Raw genomic sequence first — 24,018 nt, forward strand, 5'->3', positions numbered from 1 at the left:
CTACCTGAGATGCCGTGACTCAAATGTTCCGTTGGTAAGCACCGGCGATGACGTCGGTTGTACAGAGAGAAAGCTGATATCAAAATGAGGCAAGAAGAATAGCTCTGAGTCACATGTATCTCATCGTGCTGTCATATTCAGGCAAACATCGTGTTACAGAGAAGATACGCACATGAACTGTTGTCAAGGATGATGCTACTGTGACGCCGAATGCTGCGAGCTGGGATATGAATAGACGATATCACACACCTTTACTGAAAGACAAGCGCGTGTTTCATATCTTCGACCGGACAAGACTGATCTAGAATCCCTCGAGGGTCCAAGTTCCCCCTTGCAGACCTCTTGCTTTGCCATTGACCAATCGCACGGCTTGCCCGCGGCTGGATACCAATCTTCCAGTTGAACCGTCAATTTCCACAGACCCCGAAGTGCCATTGGGCGCAGTAAATGTCAACTGCTCGAAGCCTCCACCAGCGGACTTCTGGAACCGAGTGGCGAATAGTCCCAAGCGTGTCTCAAATCCTGCTTCGACCTGAGTGAGGCTACCGGGTTGAGGCTTGAACAGCCAGGTCGAGCCAGCGGGCCCAGTTAGACGCAACCCAGCTGTGTAATATGTGAGGGCAGAGGTGGGACCCGTCGACCATCCGTGAGCATGGGACACCCGAGGCGTGTTTCGATACGGCGCATAAGCCAATGATCCATCCGTGGAGTATCCCTCGATGAAGGTGGAATTTGTCATTCGAGGGTCATCAAGCATGAATCCCCATTGAAGGCGCAAAAGATCCAATGCGCGATCTGGCTGGTTGGCCAGATAATGTGCCTGCAGCTCGAACCCACCGATGAAAGGAGACACAGTTGCTCCAGCCTCGGGTGCGGGCGCTCCATACGGTCCCCAGCGTGCAGCCAGAGCAGAAGAGATTTCGTCAGATTGCTTGGAAGACAGAGTGAGATTTGCTTTGATGGCCCAAGCATTGCCATCCTGAGGGTGAAGGGTGGTAGTCTCATTGTCCTTGTAAAGGCTGTTTTGTGAATCCCACAGACGGGCGTTGGCAGCGACTTTGATTCCTGAAGCGATTGAGCTCCAGTTACCCACGCTGGAACGATCATTGAGGGAGCTGGCCAGAGAGATGGCGTCATTAAGGACGTAATAAAGGATTGCATTAGCCTCGATATTCTGTAAACCGTTAGCGACGCGCTATCATCATGTCTCTATCGACTAAGGGGACCTACATGTCCTCCCATGCCAAATCGTAGCCAGTCTGACTTGGCTGTGATATTAGCGAGACCGGTATTATCCAGACTGGACAATGCCCATTGCAGGCCCTTTTTGTATTGTCCCCAGTAACGCGTGATCCAACTCCTGTCTCCGGTGTACTGATAATAGGACGCTGCACCGACCAGACTGTGAAGATGGTATGTAAAGCTCACTAGATCGGAAAATGGCCTTCCCGCATAGGGGAGTCGACCGTCGGCCTTTTGGAGCACGAATAGAGACTCCAAGGCCGTGCGCACACTTTCAAGATCTGCGGTGCTAACAGCCGCGCTCTCAATAGCGATGGACATATCTCCCGGCCAGACTAGCCGGTCGCGCTTGGCTCCATCCACAAGTGTGCTACTGCCATTTGTGATTGTGTAATTGTTCCACCATGAGTCAGTCTGAGGGAGAGTGATGTTGTCCGCTGAGGTGATTTCGCTCAGCCAGACTAGGGAGTCTCCGGTGGTGGGATCAATGGTGCAGATCTGCAAGGTATATGCACCCGCGTACCAGATCCGATTGATAAGCTCATCGTTGCTGTGGAAGTAGCCTTTGTAGCCTCGAAGGTCCTGAGCAGGAGCAGCGGTGTAGTTGATGCTCAGGCTGTTGAGGGATACGGTGTCGGTAGAGTTGTTGACCAGGGTGATATATCGAAATGCACCACGAAGATGTTTCTTTTCTGCAGTATATGTCCCCGGCCCGTCGCCTACAGAGAACCATAGAGGCGAGTCAAGACCGGCATCGCTGGTAGCATCGCACGCCTCGCTGCTGATCCATAGACTTGACTCCGTAAAGGTAACCCCAACCAGGGCTGCCTGCGAAGGTACCGCAGTGACATCCAGAGAGACGATACCGGCGATGTTGCGGCCAAAGTCGTAAGTCACGGACGACCTACCATGGAGAGTAGTTTGCTCCGTCGAAAAGGTGGTCAGAGCATCAGCATTGTCAACCGTACCATTGACCTGGTAAACCGAGGAAGGAGCCAAGGTCCTTGAGTGCGGGGCGAGGATATATTCTTCAAAAGGCACGGCGTAGGAAGCAGTGGCTAACAGGGCTTGTGTCAAGATCCACGATGACCATAACATGCTGGTTTAGGTATTGTTCAAGACTTCATGGAGCCACTGGATGTCTTCTTTCTTCCGAGCAAGCTTGGTGACTATATAAGCCTTCCATGTGCGAGCTTGTTCTGACATCAGAGTAGACCTGGAGACTCATTGTCGGGCAATCGATTACCGAGTACAAGCTTACTCGGTCGAATCTCCAACCGAGGACGGCACGACAGCATCTTCTCAATCTCTAAACCCTGGCAAGAAGTGGACCATGCAAGTTAGGTTATGGGGATTCTGTGTGGGGTTGAAGCGGCAGGAGCGGCATTACCTTCCCATGAGCTTGTCGAATTTCGTCAGCGAGATATAAGACCAAATTCTAAGCTTGAAGGAAGGGCCTCCTTCTTCTGAAGGTGTTAATCTTTCCAATTGTGATGTTCAAATCGTTTCGGAGGGGAATGCTAAGATTGACGAAAGCGGAGTTGCCGAAGAAGGCCCGAGTGAAGGAACTTCCCCGCATTGGCATTGTGTGGGAAAAAGGAACTGAGCAGATGCGCTTGGCTTGTACCGTACATCGATGACTTGGAAGCATACTTAACATGACCTGAGATTTATAAGCACTGGCCACTGCTCATTGATATCTCCCTTACCTAGCCCGACCGATGTTGAAAGTGTGATGATTAAAGTCTCTTTTTCTCCAACAGAGCAAGGCTCAGCGGTGGGAAGCTTCAGGAAGGGCGGCCAGATAATTGCCGGCATTGCGCAATTGACATGCATCAAGACGGAAGCGAGCAGCTTCTCTTCGCGCGTGGCCGCTGCTTCAGCTATTGTCATTGCTCCGGTCCTTGAAGGATATAAATTCAGGGGATCCCGTTCTAGACTCTTGGCGATGCCAAAATCTTTGGAGAGCATCTGTCCGCCATACTCACGCCGTACCCTGACACGATCGTTCTTCTCGACTTCCTCTGTCATGAGAATCAGCCCCTGCCTCTATAGTCGACATGTGAGGCTGCTCTTCAGAACAGTTATGTCAATATCGAAGTGGAAATGCTCTTCACGAGTCCGCCCGAAGTCGGATTGAGTTGCTTGATCCATGCTTGAAGACTGAGGAAGAAACATTACCAACATATTCTCCCGAGAAATATTATCCAGTTCACCAAGGGGAGATTCTTAACAACAGATACTAAGCCCTCGCCAAGGTCGGACTTGGAGTGATTTCCACCCTTTGGTTTGCGCGTGACTTGGTGTAAGTCAATTAGACTATCTCCCAATATTGCAAGCTATTGGTGCTGAGGAATTAGCGAATCCACACATGTCATCTTGAAGATATATGCCTCGGGTCAGGGAAGGGAGCATGAACTGAATGTGTATACACACATGGACTCGATCGAAACAGATCATCCCGGCAAGAAGTATGTTCGCAAACTACTCGACCATTTCTACTTGAACAATTTTCAATGCCGCCACATTTGCCTCATCCATCAACCATTGGAAATCAACACATCCGACCTGATGCAGCTGAGATATGGGCGGAGAATGACGCTCGAAAGTATGAAAGCTGCCATCCGCCAACTTCTCGGTGCGCTAGACTACCTGCACTCTGTAGCCAACCTCATCCATACTGGTGAGAATAGCCTTTCCCGAGATTCCGCGAAGTATTGCATGGGGCTCTAACTTTAGTCAAGACATACAATTGAAGAACTTCTCATTCCTGTACCATCGCCAGATGCACTTTCTGATTTCGAAGAGCAAGTATTCAATAAACCAGCGCCAAAGGTTCTTAAAGATCGCACAATCTACACGACCTCGCCGTTTCCATACGGGGACGGGCTCCCTATTCTGAGTGACCTAGGAGAAGCCCGCTTCGGTGATGTGGAACATTGCGAGAATATCATGCCGGACTACTATCGCGCTCCAGAGGTTATCTTGAAATCGACCTAGGATCACAAGGTCGATATCTGGAGTATCGCCATGGTTGTGAGTCATTATCATGCCTTGTCTATTGCCTACTGATCACTTACACGTTGTGTAAGGCATGGGACATCGTCAGCCGCAATTCCCTCATCAGGGGTGAAATCAGAGATGATATCTTTGACGATGGGGTCCGTATCGCCCAACTTGTCGCCTTGCTTGGTAACCCATCACCAGAATTCCTGAAAAAGACACCTATGAGCTGGGTATTCTGGGATGATTCCGGGAACTGGAAGAATCTGGTCCCGATTCCAAATGAGCGGACGCTCGAGAAATTAGCTGCCGACATCCAAGGTGAAGATGTCGAAGGTTTCCTGCGATGGCTGCTGTTGGCCCTGCAATGGAACCCTGAAGATCGACCAACTGCTCTGGAGCTTCTGATGGATCCGTGACTGATGAAGGGCCTGAAACTACGGAAGAAGTTTGGAGATGGGAATGTCTCCCAGGACTGATGTCCTCTGTTTGTCTGGAGATACATTCTTCATGTGTGCATGACTCTTAGCATGTGAAATTGGTGCAACTTTGAGCGCATTTGCAACGGCAGTAGTGCTCACGACTGTCTTGCAAGGGAAAGGGATATCCCGACAACTTTCCATGATTCACAACTCAAGAATCGATGGTGTGTCATGAATAGCGCGTATTCCGGCTGAAAGCTCGCCCACATAAAGATGGCATTCTGTGCCGCAGTCGGCGAAGCGGCTTTGATGCCCAGCCTTGCGCATAGCGTCCATTATATACCTAACGAAACCTGGGCCAGTACACGAAGGGCACTCACTAGATAACCTGGATTAAGGGAAAAGTTTTCTTCAAGTAATCTACGGAGTGGTTTGGAAGGATAGTTCGATTGATCTACTCATGTGGGAGCTTTACCGGTTCGGGTGGAGGAGATGCGGGGAAAGCTGGTTGAGCTTAGATTAGATAGACTCCAAGGGCATCAAGGGACAGGACCAAAAAATGCTATATCAGTCGTCCACCTGCAAACATAAGTCTTGGAGTACTGCGTATCTTGGGCCAGTGTCGGCCTCGAAAAGTCTCAGTTCGACCCGATCTAGACCGAAAGGGAATGTGCAGGATATGACGTCATTGGACCGGGCGCATTCCAGATCGCACTCGATCCGATGGGATTCGATCTGAGTTCTTTCGGTCCTCCAGCCAGCCCCTGCCCTGCGTCTACCCGAATTCTCGTCAGGATTGTTTCGCCAATGCCGAGGGCATGCTTTGGCGACGCGCGTTCGTATCAATAACGCGACCCAATATCCTTCTTGCTCGCACACCGCGCATCCCTCCCCTCGCCAGCGCTTGCAAGCTCTCCTATCCGACAATGCCACGCCCAAAGCGCAAGACGTCCAGCAGCTCCAATGCACAGTCGGATTCTAGAGACGGCAACGCGCCCGCGGCCAAGCGCGAAAAGCCCGACTTGTCGCGTCCGCATCCCCATGCGAAAGATACCGAGGATTTCGGCATCGTGCTTCGCGAATACTACCCTCCTGAGATGTGTAACGAGCGCGTGCACGCCTACAATGACGGGACGCTAGAACGACCTATCGAGGAACTGCAGAGATCTTACCAAAATACCCTGGAGACGCGCGAGTCCATCCAGCCCGGGGCGGCGGTGGTGCACTGGTTCAAATCCGATCTGCGACTCCACGATAATCGCGGCTTACAGATGGCATACCAAGTGGCACGCGAACACAAAATTTCCCTGATCTGTATGTACATTCTGTCGCCACAGGATTTGACGGCGCATCTGTCTAGTCCCGCGCGAGTGGACCTGACGTTACGGACGCTGAATGTGTTGAAGAGAGATTTGAATGAGCTGGATATCCCTCTGTACATGGAAACACAAGAGAAGCGCAAGGCTATCCCCCAGCGCATCGTGGACCTTTGCAAGGAATGGCGCGCCAATCATCTCTTTGCGAATATGGAGTATGAGGTCGATGAGTTGCGTCGGGAGGCAAAACTGGTCCGTATGTGCGCCGAGAATGGAGTTCGCTTCGAGACAGCTCATGATACCTGCGTGGTCACGCCTGGGAAGCTCCATAGTCAGCAAGGTAAACAGTATGCTGTCTATAGTCCCTGGTTCCGGACTTGGTGTGCTTTTCTCAAGGAGAACCCTGAATACCTTGAGGTGGCGGAGGAGCCGGGATCTAACCCTGGTGATGCGCGGAAGAGTTTCGGAGAGCTATTCGAAAGCGAGGTGCCTGCAGCACCCGAGAATAAGGTCCTACCTGATGAGGAAAAGGAACGGTTTCGTAAGTTATATCCAGAAGGCGAGCACGAGGCTCTGCGACGGCTCGAGGCCTTTCTGGAGGAGAAGGCCAGGGATTATGACGATCAGCGCAACACGTTGCCTGGAGAAACTACCTCAGTTCTTAGTCCGTATTTTGCGTCCGGCTGCCTCAGTGCGCGTACAGCCATAGATCAAGCGCGCAAAGCGAACAAAGGTCTCCTTGACCGTAACCAACCGGGCTACATGTCATGGATCAGTGAGGTCGCCTGGCGTGACTTCTACAAACATGTCCTGGTCCATTGGCCTTTTATCTGGTCAGTCTCATCATTGGTTTGTCCCGAGGGGGATCACTGACATGAAGCAGTATGAATAAATGTTTCAAGCCAGAGTTTACGAATCTCGAATGGGAATACAACGAAGAACAATTCGACGCCTGGAGTCAAGGCAAAACCGGATTCCCGATCGTCGACGCCGCCATGCGGCAGCTGAACCACGCTGCGTGGATGCACAATCGCACACGAATGGTAGTTTCATCCTTTCTGTCCAAGGACTTATTGATTGATTGGCGCCGTGGGGAGCGGTATTTCATGGAGCACCTGATTGATGGGGACTTTGCGTCCAACCACGGAGGATGGGGCTTCGGATCGAGTACCGGAGTTGATCCGCAGCCGTACTTTCGGATCTTTAACCCTGTTCGACAAAGTGAGCGATTTGACTCCGACGGGGAATACATCCGCAAGTGGGTGCCCGAGCTTCGGGCGGTGGAGGGGAATGCGATCCATGATCCCTATGGCCGGGGAGCTGGTGAGGTGGCAAAGAAGAATGGCTATCCCAAACCCATCGTTGATCACGCGAAGAGTCGAGATCGAGCGTTGGCACGCTATAAAGCGGCTCAGGGCCACTGAGGTGCTGAAGAGGGTGAAGCCAAACTGGCTCTGGGTTAGGGATACTATATGCAAAACGAATTTCCAGCCAATCGTCTGAAATGACCCAATGAAAGTAACCGAGGTGTAGTTAGGTAGGTAAGCTGTGTGCTCTGAGTAGAGAGAGAGACGGAGTTAGTGCCGACCGATCGATCGCCCACCAAAGACATGATGCCTGCTCAATGGGCGACAGTAGATGCAGGAACCTTACACGTGCCCTGAGACCCATTAAACTCATGGTCAATGAGTGGCTAGTTTCAGGTGTAGCATTGGGTGACTAACCTTGAAGACCGGCAGGTGAATCAGGTAAATTTATTGGTGGATGCCGAGGCCAGACCAGACTGAATGATTGATGAGAAGCTGGAGTGCGGAGGTCATCTCCAGTTCCGTGGGTTTCCCCGCCATCCATCCCGTTGCCTGCCGTCTTCCCTCCTCTATTCGACTGTTCTGCAAACACACAACAAGAATCCCTGTCGTCAGCATATACCTTCGCCAGTCTTTGAAGCTATCTGTTATCGATAGCTATTTTTCTTCTCGTCTTGAATTTTTTTTGGTCAGCATCGTATACCAAGACCCGTGATCAATCGAGTTCGGGTCCAGAAGAATGTGACTGTGCTTCCCCGCTCCTAACCGCCTGGTCTGGGTGACTGGAAAGACTGAGACTAGTGCCCTCGCTTTCGCTTCCTTCGTCTTGGCTTACTGCTAACCTCTTTTCTTGCCTGTGCTTCCTAGTGAGCCTAGCCAACTCGTTTCTTCCTTAAACTTGACTCCTCCATCAAAATCCCCTCCAAAGCCCACCAATGTCGGATTGAAATGGATCAGTCGGGGGACGCCCAGGCATCCCACGCTCCAGAAACCGCTGCCGAAGAATCGACTAACGGTATCGTTACCAAACGTCGTTGGAGACGCAATCGAATTGCATGCGACTCCTGCCATTCGCGTCGCGTCCGCTGCGACCGAGCGTTTCCATGTTCACGCTGCCTGCGCAGCGACATCCGCTGCGAATTCACTCGCGAACGTAGGAAGAGAGGTCGCATCGCTAGATCCCGATTGACGGAGACCGACGTGGTGGTGGAGCGAGCGACCAGACCGGCCGACGAACAACCTGCGGCTCCGGCGCTGGCAGAGGCAGCCGGCGGTTTAGCCGGAAAAGGCTCTCCTGTATCACTTTCGCACCACAAATCCCCTTCCACGAACGAGGTCGCCGCTTCAGCTCCGAGTATCGACGGGCGACGCTCCCAAGCTGATGCCCCGCTCCCGCCTCACGGATCAAGACCTGGTGAAAATCCGACGGAGGAATGGTTGTCTGCCACACATGTGTCGCCCGGGTCCTACGAGCCTCTGGGAGGGATGGGGCTGGGCGAGGGGCCTTTTCCACGGATGTTCGACATTTGGCATGGAGTTGATCTAGCGGGCTATAGCGATCCAACCTCGATTGCATCCAAAGCCACAGGCATGGGACAAACCCCCGGGCCATCCGTCGCACCATTGAAATACCCGGTGCTGATGCCGCTTATCCCGTTCCTCGAAGGGAATCTGCCTCGCAAACTTGTGTTCGATCTTCTGGAGTTATATTTCACCAGCGCTTTTTCGACGCATATGCACCCGGTCTGTCATCACATCCATTGCTATGTTTTGCGAAAGGCATCATTTATCAGTCGCGAGACCCCTCGTCCGAGCAGTCCTGCTCTTCTAGCCAGCATGCTCTGGGTTGCCGCGCTGGATGATCGTGCTTTTGCCTTGCCCATATCTCCACCACAGCGCAAGAAGATCTGCCAGTTTCTGTGCGCCCTCACAATAAGACTTCTTCGCCCGTTGATCCATGTTTCATTTAAGGATTCCGAGGGCGCGACCGCGAGCGAGTCCGCGTACGCGGGTCTTGGACCAGAGGGTCCACCAACAACTGTTCACCATCCGTTCGAAGCTGGAGGAGATGATAGGGGCCTTGTTGGTCCTGCAGGTTCCCTAGACGATGTCATTACATATATTCATGTGGCCTCAATAATCTCGTCGAGCGAACAGAAAGCCGCTAGCATGCGATGGTTGGTCTACCCGTAATTGTTCTGCGGCTTGGCCCGTGCTAATCTGTTCAAGGTGGCATGCTGCATTCACTCTAGCGCGAGAACTCAAGTTGAACCAAGAGATCGAGGTAGTACCTAATGAGGAGAGCCATCACACGGACGGCTCCAGTCCGTCGTTCGATTACGCGTTGGCAGGCTGGAGTGGCGTGGACACGGGCCCCTTTTTTGATTACTCCAACCCTGCTCGGCCAAGCCTCAATTGCGTATGCGATCGTACCCACGATGTACGCACCACAATTACCGAAGAGCACCGCGAGGAGCGACGGCGGACGTGGTGGCTATTATACATCATGGACCGTCACCTTGCGCTTTGCTACAACCGTCCACTGGCCTTGCTCGACGCCGAGAGTGAAGATCTGCTTTTGCCACTCGATGAAGGATCGTGGCAAGCGGGCAATATTCATAGCAACAGTCCCAAGACCGATGGGCCACAGTGTCTGTTGTCGGGTGAGAAGAACAAACGTCGCATATTCCCCAATTTTGTCTGTCACGATCATTCCATCTTCGGGTTCTTTCTTCCCCTGATGACCATCACTGGCGAATTGATAGACTTGAATCAAGCGCGGAATCATCCGATGCTAGGGACGCGGTTCAATGGGAAAGACGCTTGGGATAGCCACGTGAGTGAGGTGCTACGACAACTTGATATCTATAAAGCTAGCCTCACGACTTTTGCGGCCATCGCCTCCGATCCGGATGGTCCCATGCCTGGCGCTTTCCCTCCGAAGCCCGACCAGCAACCGACTGAAGCTTCGCTTGCGCAAGCCTATTCGTGGCATACACAGACTGTGATCTCCTATGCCTCCTACCTGGTTCATGTGCTCCATATTTTGCTGGTGGGGAAATGGGACCCGGTGTCCTTGATTGAGGACAAAGACTTCTGGACCTCTTCCCCTGCATTTGCTTCGACCATCTCGCACGTGTTAGAGGCTGCAGATTCGGTGGACCACATTCTGCGGTACGACCCAGACATCAGCTTTATTCCGTACTTCTTCGGAATCCAACTGCTCCAGGGCAGTTTCCTCCTACTGTTGATTGTGGAACGATTGCAAAAGGAGGCGGGTGAGGGGATTCTGAATGCGTGCGAGGTGATGATCCGTGCCACGGAATCATGTGTTGTCACCCTGAACACGGAATACCAGCGGAATTTCCGGCAGGTCATGCGGAGTGCCGTGGCCCAGGCGCGCGGGCGGCCAGTTAATTACAGCGAGATTCGACACCGACGCAAAGCAGTGCTAGCGCTCTACCGATGGACACGGAATGGCACGGGGTTGGCCCTGTGAGGTTAAGCGACGCGGCGACGGCCTCTACGGGACTGCATTATTGACCGGGGCAGAGGTGGCAAGGATCTTAAAGAACTCGTACTAAGTATTTGCCGGGGTAAGATCTAGCCCCCTTTCCCCGGAGTGATATGCAGGCACATGCTGCTGCATGGTCGTAGTTCTTCGACCTAAAAGCCGACCTGCAACACTAGTCGGAGTGGGGTATTTGGCCTTGGGTACCTGACGATTTTGACCTCGATTGGGGTCGTGTTCTGTATATAGTATATCCGTTCATCTTCATGAATATACATAATGACTCCCTGTTTGGTGGCATGATGATAGAGGGTTTGATAGATGAAAAGCAAGGCAGGGAGGGGCAGCAGGCACTGCACTGCGGGCAGATGGGAATTGTTTCCTTATTGGGGTCGGAATTCCACTTCTCTCCATATATTAAATTGCCTGATCTTTAACCGATTGCACCTTGAGGTCATCAAGAACTTGAAACATAGCGACTGTGCCAGCTGCCGTTACCAAATGGCGGTCGGCAAATTGCACGCGCAACCCGATCAGTTGATTTCTTTCCCCTTTCCCCGCAACCCCAGACTTCAACGGCCCGCGTTCTCTTTCCCTCTCATGCTTTTCACTCTCTCACCACTCGGTCCGAGCCACGCTGACTCTCGGTTAATTTGCCATCAAAAGAACCGAACTCCCCATGCACGCTGTCAGTCCGATACTCCCAGTTCGTGCAACTCGGCTGCTTTAACTCGAAACCTGGGGAGAAAGATTAACTGTTCGGTTAATATGACTTCCCCGGGGAAAAAAAGGGCAGTGCTTCATCGTGATCAGATGCTCCCCCGGACTTGACCTTGCCTCTATCGAATCATTATTAGCCTCGCTCACATTCCCATTTTACCGATCGCATTATTCACATCGTGCTCGCCATACTTGTTCAAGCTGCATCTCCACCGCTGCATCTAAATCATGTTTCATTTAAGCTGGTCGGCGGTGTTTGTCCTGCCCTGCGCAGGTTATAAGCTTCCTTTCCCTCCCAGTCTTTTCCCCTGGCATTTTTGCAGTGACTCTCGAAGATCGTGACCAACAGGATCATCATCATCATCATCATCATCACGACTCCTCTGAACTCCTGACTGTGTGTCTATACTCACCTTGCCATGACCGCGAGATCCTAATTACGATCTGTGAACAACAAGTGAACATCCTCCTCCCTTACGATCCTGCCAAACATTCCAATACGATGCTCGAAAACAATTTCTCCGCGGACGTGCCGATGTGGTTTTCGTTCGACTCGATGGACCACACGGCTCTCGCCTTGGACCCGGAGCTTGTCAGTGAGGACTTTTATGGGAATCAGCTGGGTGTCAATGATTTCCACTCGGCATCTGCCCAGTTACTGAGCCCTGAGCTCTGCGCTGAGTATGAGTCGGCAATGGTCCAAGCCGCCTCAGACCAATTCCGAACACCCCATGCATTGGGAATGCCAGGTACTCCGGCTTCGCCAGGATTCGTGGATAAACTCACCTCGATGTAAGTCTGCCAGGGCATTTTGATTCCTCCACCCGAGATTGCTTCAGGCGGGCCTGCAGGAAAGCCAGGAATCTAAACATGGGCTGACTGGACCCCTCACTAGATTTGAAGAATCCACTTTCAGCACCACACCAGATTCGAAAGCATTCCCCACCAACATCTCGCTCGATGACCTTCTCCGGTCGACCTCGCAACTAGCCACCGAGCGAGCCCTTTACATGAATATCCCCGGAGCTATCTCGTCACCACGGTCGTCATCGCACGATAGCATCGGCGCACTTCCCCCGTTCGTCCAATCGCCTGTTGCGCAGGACCCCTGCAGCTCGCCAGGAATGAGCCATCAATCCTACAGTGGAAGCGAGGGGGACTGGGACCGGGAGTACAATCTGAGAGAGCCTGCACAATACTACCGACTCCCGGATATGGGGGTGTCGGACTCCCTGCCGCTCCATTACCCTATCGATGGGATGATGGGGACGGAGCACCCATTCAACGACCCACACCAACCTGCTGCGTTTCGAGCAGGGTCGGAGCAGAACTGCGGCCATGGAGGCAAAGGCAAGGGTCGGGCAGACTCCGGAGTGACTGGATTGAAATCCCTCGAAGCGATGGAGGGACTGACCCCGCTGGAAATGCCTGACGGGAGCACCCGGTTCACCGCGAACTGGCTCCCCGTGGACCCTGAAGGGGGCTTCACGATTCGGGACCCCTCGGGCGACCGATTCAACCATGTTGACGACGACCCTCTTGACGTTGATCCAATGATGGAGTGCTATGCGCAGAATGCATTCATCTCAGTACCGACCGATGTTGCATTTCCTTGAAGTACCGGGTACATTGAGCAACCCCAGAGCACAGGACTCCGAACCGAAAATAGTCGCCAGTCGGGTAGGCAAAATGAGCAATGACGGTATGACCACCGGAATTAGCACCGGGGCACGGCCACACTGGCACACACTAGAGGCTAGCTACTAGCCTCGATCCAGCCTAGTAGTCTAGGCGACCCTGGGCCGGTCGGGGGGCGAAGCCAGGGCCTTCAGTGGGCGTCATCACCGCCGCCGCCGCGTCTCTACCGGCTCCAGCCCCGATCGAGTGAGTTAGTCGACCGAGTGCGCCTCGAGCCCAACACCGCTTGCTTGCTGGCTTCACTCACCCACACCCACACCCACACCCACACATTTCCTCCCCCTCTTCCCCCTCCCGGAACCATCGCCACATCTGGCCATGGAAAGTCGCATGTGACCAGACCCATGATGCTTCCTGCCTCCCTTCCCCATCGCGGCGACGGATAATATCCACCACACCTGGCAACTCATGGCCAATTTCCCGCCACCCCCCGGCGCTACGCTACCTCGACAACATCTTGCCGGCCTATTCGCATTCGTTTAGACTGGCCACCGCACGCCTAGCTCGTTCCATTGATTAATCAAAATGAAGAGCAACAGCGGTGCAGCGCAGCGCCTAGGCACCGTCATCAGTAGCTAGCTGCTCGCTAGCTTACGCAGCCAACACGAGCTGAACGAGCTGTCTCTCACACCGCGTCTAGCGAGAGGGGCTCGCTCACCCGGGCACCTTCTCTTCCCCGCCCACTCCATTTCACACCATCCCCCGGTTCAAAGATCTGGGAGTGGTACGCACGATATTTCCACACCGTTCACCGGATTGAATGGGAACACGTGCAACACGTGATCATCATACAATACACTCCCAGCTCGCTTGTTGTGATCATATCCGAGTTCTGTATCGAGACTTGGCAGAGCCTCAGGGCAATCATAGACACAATCGAAGTAGCCTTGTATTGTACTACTAGTACATAGTACAAAACATCAGTACAGTACATATTACAGCCTCTTAAGAAATACAGCTTTCATCGCACATCACTCCTGTTTAAAATCGTAGATCGCTTAGTATTGGGATCCGGGATTTTCTTTGGATTGAATCTTCGGTTGGAAGCTGTAGAGTATCTTGCTCAGCTAAATATCCGAATTGACTAAATCGTGGCCTCTTCTCTACAGATTGAAATGAGATGGGGTTCCTGAGGACAGGGGTAGAGATAGATTACTTAGGTGGATATTCAAGTCACTCGACTCTGCGAACAATCGAAGAGAGATGACTTCAGTCTATCAATCACGATAGCATTATGCGTAGAAAATAGATACTAGGTGCATGAAGCAAATATTTTCCATCTCGATTCACGAGTCACTCGGGAGGTAGTCAAAGAAGTAACAATTCGCCCAGGACGCCGCCCGTGACCAGGCTTGAATGATAATTTACAACGCCTTGACCGGTTCCACCTCGCTTGCTTCCTAAACAATAAACCCAGAATAGAAGATGAGAACAGAATGAATGCAAGGACAAATAGGAATCGTGACTCGAACCCGACCTACACAGGAAAGAACATTCATTCACATTCTGCCCTTACCGAGAACGAGGTACATTGATTCGAGAAGACGGGAAATGCAAAGCGACGGCCAATATACGCGAACAACTCCGACATGGACTCCTTCTCCACCATGCCATCGGGGAAGCTGTCGAACGCGGTGCGGAGCACGAACATGATCCGCGAGACTAGGCAGCCCGGAACCATCTGGGTGTAGTACTTCATGCTACGGCAGATGTTGCAGGCGTACTGGTAGCGTTCCTGCAGGCCGAGGACGCTGACCAGCCCGGTGTCGGTGGCGGAGATCACGAGGTTCAGCGCCCAGTAGTAGCACATCGAGGTGGCGAGTAAGAGATCCGGATACACCAAGTTCGTGGCTGCGGCGATTTGCATTGTGCTGGGGTCGCGACACAAGAAGACGGGAAAGACCCCGCCGCTGCTGGCGCCCTCATCTCTCAGATCGTCACTGCTGGTATCGAGGCTGGAATCCTCGCTTGGTCCGCCTCCTTCATACGTGTCGGCGTAGGTACACTTCCAAGTGTGGAGCATGCTCTGCAATTCCAGGGCGCGGACCCAGATGGCGGACTGCATGGTGACTAACTCAGATGGTGGGATTGCCGACTCCCTTAATGCCACCTGAAACTCATCGATTTGTGCGAGATAGCCCGGGATATGAACTGCAACGTCTAGGAGCCGTTGGAGGATATCTTTCGGAGGTCCATCGCAGGACCACGGAACAGTGAGCCATTCCTTCGACGAGAGAAAGGTCGGTTTGCGATGTACCAGCGCAGCAGTTACCTGTGGGACTTGGTATTAATTTCATCCGGATACAGAGTCAGGCAAAGGAAAAATGCTCACCCAGTAAAGTCGGAGATCGACAAACAAAGATCTCTCGACTCCATGCCGGTGGCGATAGGGGGTGCGTGCCCGCAGGAGCGCTAAGCCGCCCAGTTGGTGTCGAAGAATGGACGTTACAGATGTCTGTTTGAAAGCCTTTGTCATCTGTAAGCATGCTACCTGATCTAATGAATGTGCCCGGGAGAATATACCTCGATAATGGTAGACAACAATACTACCAATAAGATCTCGGTAGACTGGTTACCCTGAGGGTCATGCAGCGCAGTCTGTAGGAGATGAAGTACGTTGATATATTTAGAATGGCCTGCTACTTCGAGAGCTTTGTTTTGGTATTGTCGGCCGGCAAAGGTTAGTGACGCTGCCTCGAATGCCTTATAGAGGATCGGTGAAAGAATTCGCATCTCCTTGGCCTCACGTAGTGCAATGGTGCCGCTGACATTGGCCGGACTGAAGTTGTCGATCAAACGTTCGACGAAGAACTCCAGTGCCACACCAGCTGCCATCGGGTCAGTCAGGATACGCTTTTCTTTCAGAATCGGAGATAACCCGTGACCTAGACCGTGGTGAGCGGCAGGACAGGTATTGACCCGAGTGAAAGAGGAGAAAGCATACATTGTCGACATCTGCTGCGTTCAGAACCTTCGCTAAGTACCATAGCAGTGGAAGAGATGAAGTATGGATGCTCGGCGTCTCCCACAGCGAGATCCGGCTCCTCGAGCGAATCTCCATTGTCCCGATCGGTCGACTCTTCCAATGTGAGAAGTGATTTCCTACTCGCTGGAGGCTCCTCCTCGGTCTTCGTGGCAGGTATGTTGGCTAGCTGACGTGCCTCAGCTAGTTGCTGTTTGAGACTTTCACACGAGCGTAGCAGATTGTCGATGAGGGTGGCCTGTTGGATATACTGGCGATCTCGCTTGCTGGTGCCATAATCACACTCCGAGGGAGTTCCCCGTAAACAGCAAGCACCACATGGCTTGACTCGGTCGCACTGATGAAGTAGGCATTAACCAGAGTGTACAAGTTGTAAGAGCATGTTTAAGTGAAGGTAGTCATGGCAAATGCCTCGCGTGGTATTTTCGGATAGTCAAGAAGTATATACCTTAACTTTGCGTTTATGGCAATTTAAGCATGAATAAGTGGGTCGGATTTTCTTTCGCGCGGCCACTTTGCCTGGCGCGGAAGGATCGAGCTGATCCTTTCTATGGTTCTCCAAGGGAGAGTTGTTCATTGCATTCGAAGGGGTCGGGAGGTTTGCGTCTCGCCACCATAGATCTTGCGGAGGGAAGGTTGTCGCTGAAGAGTCGTGTCAATGCCAGCCCAGGTCTTGGATTTTATGCAAAAGCGAAGCAGGCTGTGATCAAAATTGACGGCAAACAAAGTCTATTGTCGAACTCATGGAATGTATGGTGGGGGAAGCGTCTAGAGTTCGACGTGCAACCACAGGCTAAGGGGGCAGTAGTAATGGTCATCAAGCACCGTCAGTGGTGGCTTACACCAGGAGAAATGACGACGAGACCCCGGATTTTGCAAGGCGTTCGTGCTCAATCCCGATGTAACTTGGTTTTGGGGGCGGTCTCATGCCGTGGTTCCAGAAGACAACCAATTTTCAGATCGAGAATCTTGCGAGCTTTCTAAGCATGTCCGCCGCGAGTGGTTGAGTATTTGAAATGTGCTGTCTAGGCTTTGAGTTTTCCTCTCCAGGCTTCCCCCACCCACCTTTCTCGTAGTGACCTGGTGGCGGCCGCAATCTTTCGACCAGTCAAAGGGGTAGCAGGTGCCGAGCCGGAAATCCAAGGATCAGTCACATTCAAATCAACGTTTAAGCATGTGTTTAGCGCGTTGATTGTCAAGCATTGGTCCAGGTTGGTGAGCATTCCTCAATACCTCGCACACAAGTGGGTGAGTTCAATTCCCGCCGCTCAATCAAGGGCGAAGAGACAATTAGTACAAGTAGACGAGAACTATTTTCCGTCGGGTCGGGTCATAGGTAATAAAAATCATTCATTGGTGATCCAGGGGTGCCAAGCAAATTGTTTCTTAATATGCAGGGATCAGCATCTTAGTATGGAACAACCTCTCCGAGAAGCGGTGATGTTTTGGAGCGCCTTCGTTCCCATGATTATTACCTGTCTAGTTCGAAGGCCGCTGTACCAATGGCACGTCGAGGCGTAACCACCGCTTATAGCTCTTTCCCCCCCACAGAATAGGAGGTGGGCTCCGAACCGGTCTGGCGATCGTCCGCGGCGGGCAACGAACACGGATCCGGCTGCATCGAAGATCGTCCCTGTCAGGCGATTCGATTTCCCGGAAATCTCTCTCTCGGCTTGCTGCATTTCGCCTAGTTAGTTATAGTGCCGTGCCTCATGCATGTGTTAAGGACACCAGGAAAGAAAGAATTCACAATTGAGAAGTGACATACGCCTGGCCCACCCCTTCCCATCCCAGCACGAGTGGTTTTTGGCCTGGCAGCCATGGCAAGCAAATTTAGCCATGCACCAAGGCCGGGTGTTTATGCAACTTTCTGTTATGGCTTCCCTGATAAGTCAAAAAGGGTTGCGATTGAATACCTTAAAGCGATATAATTGATAAGTCGCTACGGATGGAGGAAGTGATCACCGACTCAGAATGGAAGGAAAGCACAAGTCACGGGATTCCTGGTCACTTGATCTTCTGTCCGACACGCACCTTTCACATAGGCTGGTATCTGCATCCCCACAAAACATGCTATATTATCCAAGTTGAGCCCTGGTGTTGAGAGAAACAGGATCGATCTTTCAGGTGCAACCATGGAAGCTCTCAGTCGACTCGGTTTCCTTAGGTTCTTCTGAGTCCCTGCAAGCAAGTAATTCCGATGCTATGGCTTTGGTTTATTCTGAGACCTCTCCTTCTCCTTCGCCCCTGAGACTAGGGTGATGACTGTTGTTGGCCAAATTACAATATCGTCTCAAGCGGGACGTATACTATCTCTCTTAGGACTAAAGTCTGCTACGCCAAAGGAAGCTCCTGCCTCGGTAGCAAGCTCCGTTATAACGCCGAGTACAACATCGCATACCGCGGAGCTTGCGTGGACCGAGCCTGGCAGGCGACCGAATATCTACACCTCTGTCCGGAAGGTGAGTTTGAGCGCTCCGTCCAGGGAAGGTTTCGAGAAGTCTTGAAGGTGTACTGATATGTCATCAGCGTGGTACAGAATACTCGAGTGTATGAGCACATCCCTCAATATATGAGTGTCAGGGTGGTCATGTTCTTGTAGCGCAATTGCTGGAGCCACACACGCAACATCTACCACTTCGCCGATATCTAGGGCCACTCCGACCGCTATTGAGCCATATTTCTGGGAGGAATGATCTTGGAATGGAATTAGGAGTCGGGCTGGAAGTTTTTTCGGGTTGTCGAGCGTCCTAGTTATAGGCTGGGTTCGAGCTCGAAGGGTGGTAGAGAAAGAAGATAGGTTGAAAGTCGAGGCCGCTGAGTTGGATAAGTCGCCGGCCACCTTTATTCGGACAACACAGTCGAGCGAGCTGGATGGTACTGTACTCACTCGTGAAGAACTGGTGTGACGAGCTTTCGCTTAACCGTTTTCAAGAGCATTAGAAAACGTCGTCTATGTAGCTCGCGATAACACTATATCTGGTGCGGTGGTACCTGAACACTTACTTGAGCTACTTTGCACCTCCTTACAAATGCTTGGAATGAGAATCCTGCTCACGTCTCATCAGTCTTAGTGAACTCTTGAGTCAAAAGTCATACAGTCCTCGGACCTTGGCCAGCTGTTAAAAGACATACAATGTAACAGTTCGCGTAGGCGACCATGAGTCTGCTGTATATGCACATATCAAGGCCTGCATTAATCAAATAAGGCTAAAGCTAGCCAATAGCTCAAAACCAGGTCAGGAACCCCAAAGAACTGCACTTCTCCATATTTCCCAAGTCATCAATATGACCGAGAATGGACTGGTACAAAGGATAAAATGCACATGGATTATGTGCGAATACAATCAGCCTGTATCACGCATCAACCAGCCGCAGGCTGCAAGGATGTGACTATGCAAGGATGTCGTTGTTATATTTAATATGTGGCGGGACAAACTGAGGCATATGTGTCACGGCGGCCTCTTCCACCGACTCCGTCAATCATCCCAGTCGTGACCTGCGCTTACTAGATAGAAAATAAGCAACACAGACAGAGAAGCAAGTATTGAGCAATCGGATATACGAGCACTCTCCGCCCAAGTCCAGTGTATGTGTATTTTCAACCATTAGTCATCGATATACTTGAGCGCCCGCGATTGAGGGTGACAGCGGAGAAGCAGAATTGGGTCAACTGTGTCATGTACATCTTTTCCTGCCTCAACATCTTGGTTAATAATTACACACGACGGAAGAGCGTAAGCTCATACATATTCATTGACAGATTTCAAAGATTGAACCGGCATACAAAGTTGGAGGTTTGTGTCTTGTCACCAATAGATGCAGTTGAGAACTCAGAATAGTAGCCCGCATCGGCATGATGATCCACCATACAGTTTCCATTCGTTCTCAGCTCCGTATCAATCGAGATACAATCGATGCACTGCCCCATCACGATCGCATCTGAGTCAATCGTCCTGACCGTCAAGGCAGCGTAACCCAAGTCCTTGACAAACATCTCATCATATACGAGAATAGGATGCCTGAATCGTCATCTTCGATCCCTCGCTCTAACTATGGCGTCCGAAGCATGGCTCTGTACCAATGTCCTTCCCTTACAGATGATGACAGCTCATTGGTGGCGATTATACGGGCAAGTCTCAATCCAACGAAACGACCTGGCTAGCCTAATGCTCCAACGTCCCGTCCGGCGAAATATATATATATATATGGATGAATTCCCTGCAGAGCAGTATCAGACCATTCATCATCCCCGTTCTCTTTGCCACCACCTCTAGCCGCTCTGACTCTTCCGAAGGCAAGCAAAGGTTGACAAAATGAAAACCGCGACAACTTTCCTCGCTGTTCTCGGCCTGACCACCACAGCCCTGGCCGCTCAGGGCTGGCACGGATGTGCTCCAGGGTACTCTGTAAGTCCATCCCCACAGGGAAATGCCTATCCCTCGCTTTGAGGATGATCTAGAGTTGAGCTAATCGTGGAACTGCAAAGTGTGATACGCAGGCTCAGTGTCAACAGCAGGAAGACTGTATTCAAGTGTCCGGAAATGTGAGTTCCTGAGGGTTTTGTTCTGCACCTGGTAAATCAAGCGTATCAACTGCTGACAATGCTTCTTCCTTTCGACTTCAGCACCCGGAGAACATATATTGCAATGGACCGAATCACCCGCATGCGTGCTGGGCAGTAAGTTATCTCGTTCTTATGCGATAATCAGGCCGTTGTGACTGCCAGGGTTCTAAAAATGATAATAGTACACTCCCTAGAAAGAGGTTTACAGCTGGCGACAACAGTTGCGATAAAATGCGCTATTAAACATAGATGGAGACATTGGACTGCCACTGATCGCCTTGCGACGCTTACATAGACGAAAGGTCCTTCTGGCCAGATTCAAATCAGAATCATAGTCTATTAGGCATTGGTACATTTGTACATCGTAAAGTTCCGCGTAACACATTTCGACGGACCTTCTATCATACTGTAAGCTTATCTTGTCACAGAGACACATGAACCAAACCGACACATTGGTACCATGTGCCCTAAGCAATCTCATGGCGACAAGTCGGACCGAGACTGAAGATAGAGCCAGCAGCCATGGCATCTCAACTCAATACCTCTTCCCCACACACAACCCCACTAAGCCCTCGCAGGATCCTCCCATAAGCTCCCCGGCTGCATCATATTTTCCGGGATACTCCAGAACTAACAATGAAGACGATCGCATCAAGAAAACAATCGCATCAAGAAGATGTCTCTCTCTCTTTTTATACCTGATTCATTGTCATTGATGAGGCGCATGCCTCCCTCAATTAGTGGTCAGTAAGGAGGAGCCCGTAAAGCTGAGAGAGAGCGCTCGTGTCAGCCACATGAGAAAACCCCAATCTTAAACGTGCACCGGTAGATACAGTCAGCGAGGGCAACACAAGCTAAGCATTAATTTGTGCCAGCACATCCACTTGAAAAGCTATCCACACCGCTTCATCTGTCTACTGAGGCAGATGTGGAAGGAGAACACACGTTCGTCCTCGAAGACAGACGCTTCGAGTCCTTGCAAGACCAGGGATGGACATCTCCCTTTACAACCACGACTGTCAGACATCTCCCTCTCTGGGGGAAAGTACACGCCACGGCTTACAGTCGGCTCGAGCTGAGAACGTGTGGCTGCGGGCAAATGTAATTTCCGGAGACTCGCAACAAGAGGGAGGTGTGGGTCGGCCTAGTCCGCCGTATTTGCAATACACGCCCTTATTTTTCGCGATAAATCAGCCCTACCAGTCCTATCCCTGTTCGGATCTGCAGAACCACTTTGGTCATCTGTCTACTCGCTCGTCAGCTGGGAGTATAAAGGCCGAAGCCACCTGCTGTTCTCTGAACCCTTGGGTCTTGAGCTTGCAATCGACACTTGCTCGCGCCATGTTGCCCGACCGCCTGGCCATGGATTGTCACCTGAAGCTTACTCTTGCTCTGATATACCTCTACGCCGGACAATACTCCCTTCCAACTTGCTAGATCATACCTGATTACGTGCCGTCTACGCGAAAGAAAGAAAAACAAAATAAGAAGACCCCGCCGGAGGGCCTTAGTCGCCATGGGCAAGTCCGTTCGCGCTCGCGAGCCAGCCGACCTCATCCAGTCCATCGAGCAAACATACAAAGAGGCACGGGTCATTGTACTCGTCTGTCTCGCTTCATGGGTGGTGGGTCGTCTCAGATTTAGCTTCGCATGGTTACTGTTCGTCCTTGCCGCCAGTCGCACCTACACCAACCTGACCATAAAGCGCATGAAGCGCGTCGTCCGGGATGAATGTCAGCGATACCACGCTACTAAGATCCTGGCCCGCGGCGAGACCATCGACTGGATGAATGGAATCCTCCGTCGTCTTTGGCACATGAATCAACATCAAATATGCGACACAGTCGTCCGTTATGTGAACGACGGCCTCGCCCGCCGCACATGGGCGGAGCCCGACACACCGCCGCAGAAGGTCATCATCCATTCGCTTGCCTTGATCGAGTTGCCTCTCCGAGTGACCCGAGTCTTTGTGCACCGCAAACCCTCATCGCCGAACCTGATCTTTGAAGGTCAGTTCTGGGTGAACCTCGCGCCACATGGGACCGAGCACCACAGTCTCCTGGAGGTATTCGACCACCCGCTCGTCGATCTCACTATTGTTCGTGACGTGGACGAACACGACCGCCATCGTTACCACAGTCATCACCACCATAATCTGGCCGTGCAGGTACGCCAGTTCACCAGTCAAGGCTCATTTCGGATCGAGTTAGACCTGGAAGGAGAACAGCCCGCCCTGTTGCAACCGCACATCGAGCTGCAGGAGCAACCAAAGATGGATTGCACGATCAAGGCGATCAGCCAGCACCACTTTCCTTTCCATTTCGCGCACCATGTCGATTGGCGACGAGTAGTGGAGATGCAGCTGCGGGAGGGGTTGGGATGGGCCTTCCGGCGACCACTGCCCCTCGGCGAGAGGTGGCTGATCACGATGATGACGTGGTGGTGGCATATCCTCAACTAGGAGTATGCGGACTAAGACTCTCCCCGGAGTGTCCATCTCCTTTTTCTTCAGCCCTAGAGCTTTAGAGGCCATAGGGCTGAATGGAGATGTCTATCGAGTGCGAATCAGGATGGTGGAAATGGTGTTGCCTACCGCCGGAGAGGAAGGGGGGGCTTTCGGCGGGGCTGCCCACAACGGGCCCGTATGCAAATTGAAAATTACGGTCGGCAACCCCCGGGGGCTCTTTTTGCCGAGGGCCACGTCGGGTGGCGGTGGAAGCTCCGAGCTTAAAAGGCGCCAGCATTCAAGTTTTGATAAGGGTGATGGTTGCAACCTACTCAAGTAGATGCGCAGCTGGGAAGCTATTGCTCGCCTGTCTTCATTCTTTTATCTGCGTATCCTTTCTAAATGCTTTCGTACTTAGTGCATGGGTGATTTCACCGAGCTTGGCTGGATCTCTTTTTAAGTGGTGAGGGTACCTGTTTCAATAAGACTCACGCACACAGGCATGCAGGCACTCAAGCACACACAAGAAGATGGAAAAGCGATGATGCTGTTGCGGATGATGGTGATCAGGTGACCATGGCAGCTGAAGGGGCTAAGTAAGCATCGATGACTTGCACGAAGAAGACTCCCGAGCTGGTGACGAGAATTGAAAAGAGAGATGATGGCAGAGGGAAACAAGAGGAGAGGTGAAGTTGACGCACGTTGTTGGGAGAATCCCAAAAGGGCAAATAAACTCAGTGCTGGTCAGAGCGGCGACAGACTGATGTCATGGTGTAGTCAGTTGATCTCAGGCACCGCCCAGC

The 24,018-nt window shown here is 51.9% G+C and overlaps 9 protein-coding genes across 9 annotated transcripts; 6 read left to right on the plus strand and 3 right to left on the minus strand.

Moving 5' to 3' along the window:
* Positions 1-268: 268 nt before the first annotated feature.
* On the minus strand, positions 269-2,357 carry BO97DRAFT_452325 (putative alpha-L-rhamnosidase A). The gene is made up of 2 exons (XM_025699025.1): positions 1,231-2,357; positions 269-1,174 (listed from the first exon to the last, which is right to left on the minus strand). Exons 1-2 carry the CDS (start codon positions 2,338-2,340, stop codon positions 302-304), a joined length of 1,983 nt encoding a protein of 660 aa, XP_025551133.1. The 5' UTR covers positions 2,341-2,357; the 3' UTR covers positions 269-301.
* A 991-nt stretch (positions 2,358-3,348) lies between these two features.
* BO97DRAFT_470563 (U4/U6 small nuclear ribonucleoprotein PRP4) lies at positions 3,349-4,739 on the plus strand (the record flags this gene model as incomplete). Its single annotated transcript, XM_025699960.1, has 6 exons — positions 3,349-3,382; positions 3,490-3,547; positions 3,603-3,925; positions 4,001-4,221; positions 4,252-4,278; positions 4,335-4,739. The coding sequence occupies 6 exons, from the start codon at positions 3,349-3,351 to the stop codon at positions 4,662-4,664; spliced, it is 993 nt and encodes a 330-aa protein (XP_025551134.1). The 3' UTR covers positions 4,665-4,739.
* A 741-nt stretch (positions 4,740-5,480) lies between these two features.
* BO97DRAFT_390867 (deoxyribodipyrimidine photo-lyase PHR1) lies at positions 5,481-7,459 on the plus strand. Its single transcript, XM_025693792.1, has 2 exons — positions 5,481-6,816; positions 6,867-7,459. The coding sequence occupies exons 1-2, from the start codon at positions 5,486-5,488 to the stop codon at positions 7,405-7,407; spliced, it is 1,872 nt and encodes a 623-aa protein (XP_025551135.1). The 5' UTR covers positions 5,481-5,485; the 3' UTR covers positions 7,408-7,459.
* A 248-nt stretch (positions 7,460-7,707) lies between these two features.
* BO97DRAFT_67571 (uncharacterized protein) lies at positions 7,708-8,122 on the plus strand. The gene has a single exon (XM_025700983.1). It carries the CDS (start codon positions 7,778-7,780, stop codon positions 8,003-8,005), a length of 228 nt encoding a protein of 75 aa, XP_025551136.1. The 5' UTR covers positions 7,708-7,777; the 3' UTR covers positions 8,006-8,122.
* On the plus strand, positions 8,034-10,956 carry BO97DRAFT_67650 (Zn(II)2Cys6 transcription factor). The gene is made up of 3 exons (XM_025700984.1): positions 8,034-8,037; positions 8,158-9,467; positions 9,520-10,956. The coding sequence occupies exons 2-3, from the start codon at positions 8,239-8,241 to the stop codon at positions 10,787-10,789; spliced, it is 2,499 nt and encodes an 832-aa protein (XP_025551137.1). The 5' UTR covers positions 8,034-8,037; positions 8,158-8,238; the 3' UTR covers positions 10,790-10,956.
* Positions 10,957-12,023: 1,067 nt separating this feature from the next.
* BO97DRAFT_478105 (uncharacterized protein) lies at positions 12,024-13,344 on the plus strand (the record flags this gene model as incomplete). Its single annotated transcript, XM_025700604.1, has 2 exons — positions 12,024-12,313; positions 12,417-13,344. 2 exons carry the CDS (start codon positions 12,024-12,026, stop codon positions 13,135-13,137), a joined length of 1,011 nt encoding a protein of 336 aa, XP_025551138.1. The 3' UTR covers positions 13,138-13,344.
* Positions 13,345-14,714: 1,370 nt separating this feature from the next.
* BO97DRAFT_424913 (Zn(II)2Cys6 transcription factor domain-containing protein) lies at positions 14,715-16,779 on the minus strand (the record flags this gene model as incomplete). Its single annotated transcript, XM_025697015.1, has 5 exons — positions 14,715-15,491; positions 15,552-15,686; positions 15,743-16,104; positions 16,164-16,539; positions 16,651-16,779. The coding sequence occupies 5 exons, from the start codon at positions 16,777-16,779 to the stop codon at positions 14,715-14,717; spliced, it is 1,779 nt and encodes a 592-aa protein (XP_025551139.1).
* Positions 16,780-21,885: 5,106 nt separating this feature from the next.
* BO97DRAFT_67818 (uncharacterized protein) lies at positions 21,886-23,261 on the plus strand. Its single transcript, XM_025700985.1, has one exon. It carries the CDS (start codon positions 22,286-22,288, stop codon positions 23,228-23,230), a length of 945 nt encoding a protein of 314 aa, XP_025551140.1. The 5' UTR covers positions 21,886-22,285; the 3' UTR covers positions 23,231-23,261.
* On the minus strand, positions 23,261-23,732 carry BO97DRAFT_67925 (uncharacterized protein). The gene is made up of 2 exons (XM_025700987.1): positions 23,689-23,732; positions 23,261-23,609 (listed from the first exon to the last, which is right to left on the minus strand). Exon 2 carries the CDS (start codon positions 23,511-23,513, stop codon positions 23,292-23,294), a length of 222 nt encoding a protein of 73 aa, XP_025551141.1. The 5' UTR covers positions 23,514-23,609; positions 23,689-23,732; the 3' UTR covers positions 23,261-23,291.
* Positions 23,733-24,018: the final 286 nt, after the last annotated feature.

This window comes from Aspergillus homomorphus (genome assembly GCF_003184865.1).
Source record: "Aspergillus homomorphus CBS 101889 unplaced genomic scaffold BO97scaffold_19, whole genome shotgun sequence".
Taxonomy (NCBI): domain Eukaryota; kingdom Fungi; phylum Ascomycota; class Eurotiomycetes; order Eurotiales; family Aspergillaceae; genus Aspergillus; species Aspergillus homomorphus.

Excerpts from the sequence above, each read along its gene's own strand:
- BO97DRAFT_452325 (XM_025699025.1), bottom strand. The coding sequence starts at position 2,340 with ATGTTATGGTCATCGTGGATCTTGACACAAGCCCTGTTAGCCACTGCT. Across the intron at positions 1,175-1,230 it reads GATTTGGCATGGGAGGACAT|AATATCGAGGCTAATGCAAT; the intron begins GTAGGTCCCCTT and ends AACGGTTTACAG.
- BO97DRAFT_390867 (XM_025693792.1), top strand. The coding sequence starts at position 5,486 with ATGCTTTGGCGACGCGCGTTCGTATCAATAACGCGACCCAATATCCTT. Across the intron at positions 6,817-6,866 it reads GTCCATTGGCCTTTTATCTG|TATGAATAAATGTTTCAAGC; the intron begins GTCAGTCTCATC and ends GACATGAAGCAG.
- BO97DRAFT_67571 (XM_025700983.1), top strand. The coding sequence starts at position 7,778 with ATGAGAAGCTGGAGTGCGGAGGTCATCTCCAGTTCCGTGGGTTTCCCC.
- BO97DRAFT_67650 (XM_025700984.1), top strand. The coding sequence starts at position 8,239 with ATGGATCAGTCGGGGGACGCCCAGGCATCCCACGCTCCAGAAACCGCT. Across the intron at positions 9,468-9,519 it reads AAAGCCGCTAGCATGCGATG|GTGGCATGCTGCATTCACTC; the intron begins GTTGGTCTACCC and ends AATCTGTTCAAG.
- BO97DRAFT_67818 (XM_025700985.1), top strand. The coding sequence starts at position 22,286 with ATGGGCAAGTCCGTTCGCGCTCGCGAGCCAGCCGACCTCATCCAGTCC.
- BO97DRAFT_67925 (XM_025700987.1), bottom strand. The coding sequence starts at position 23,513 with ATGCTGGCGCCTTTTAAGCTCGGAGCTTCCACCGCCACCCGACGTGGC.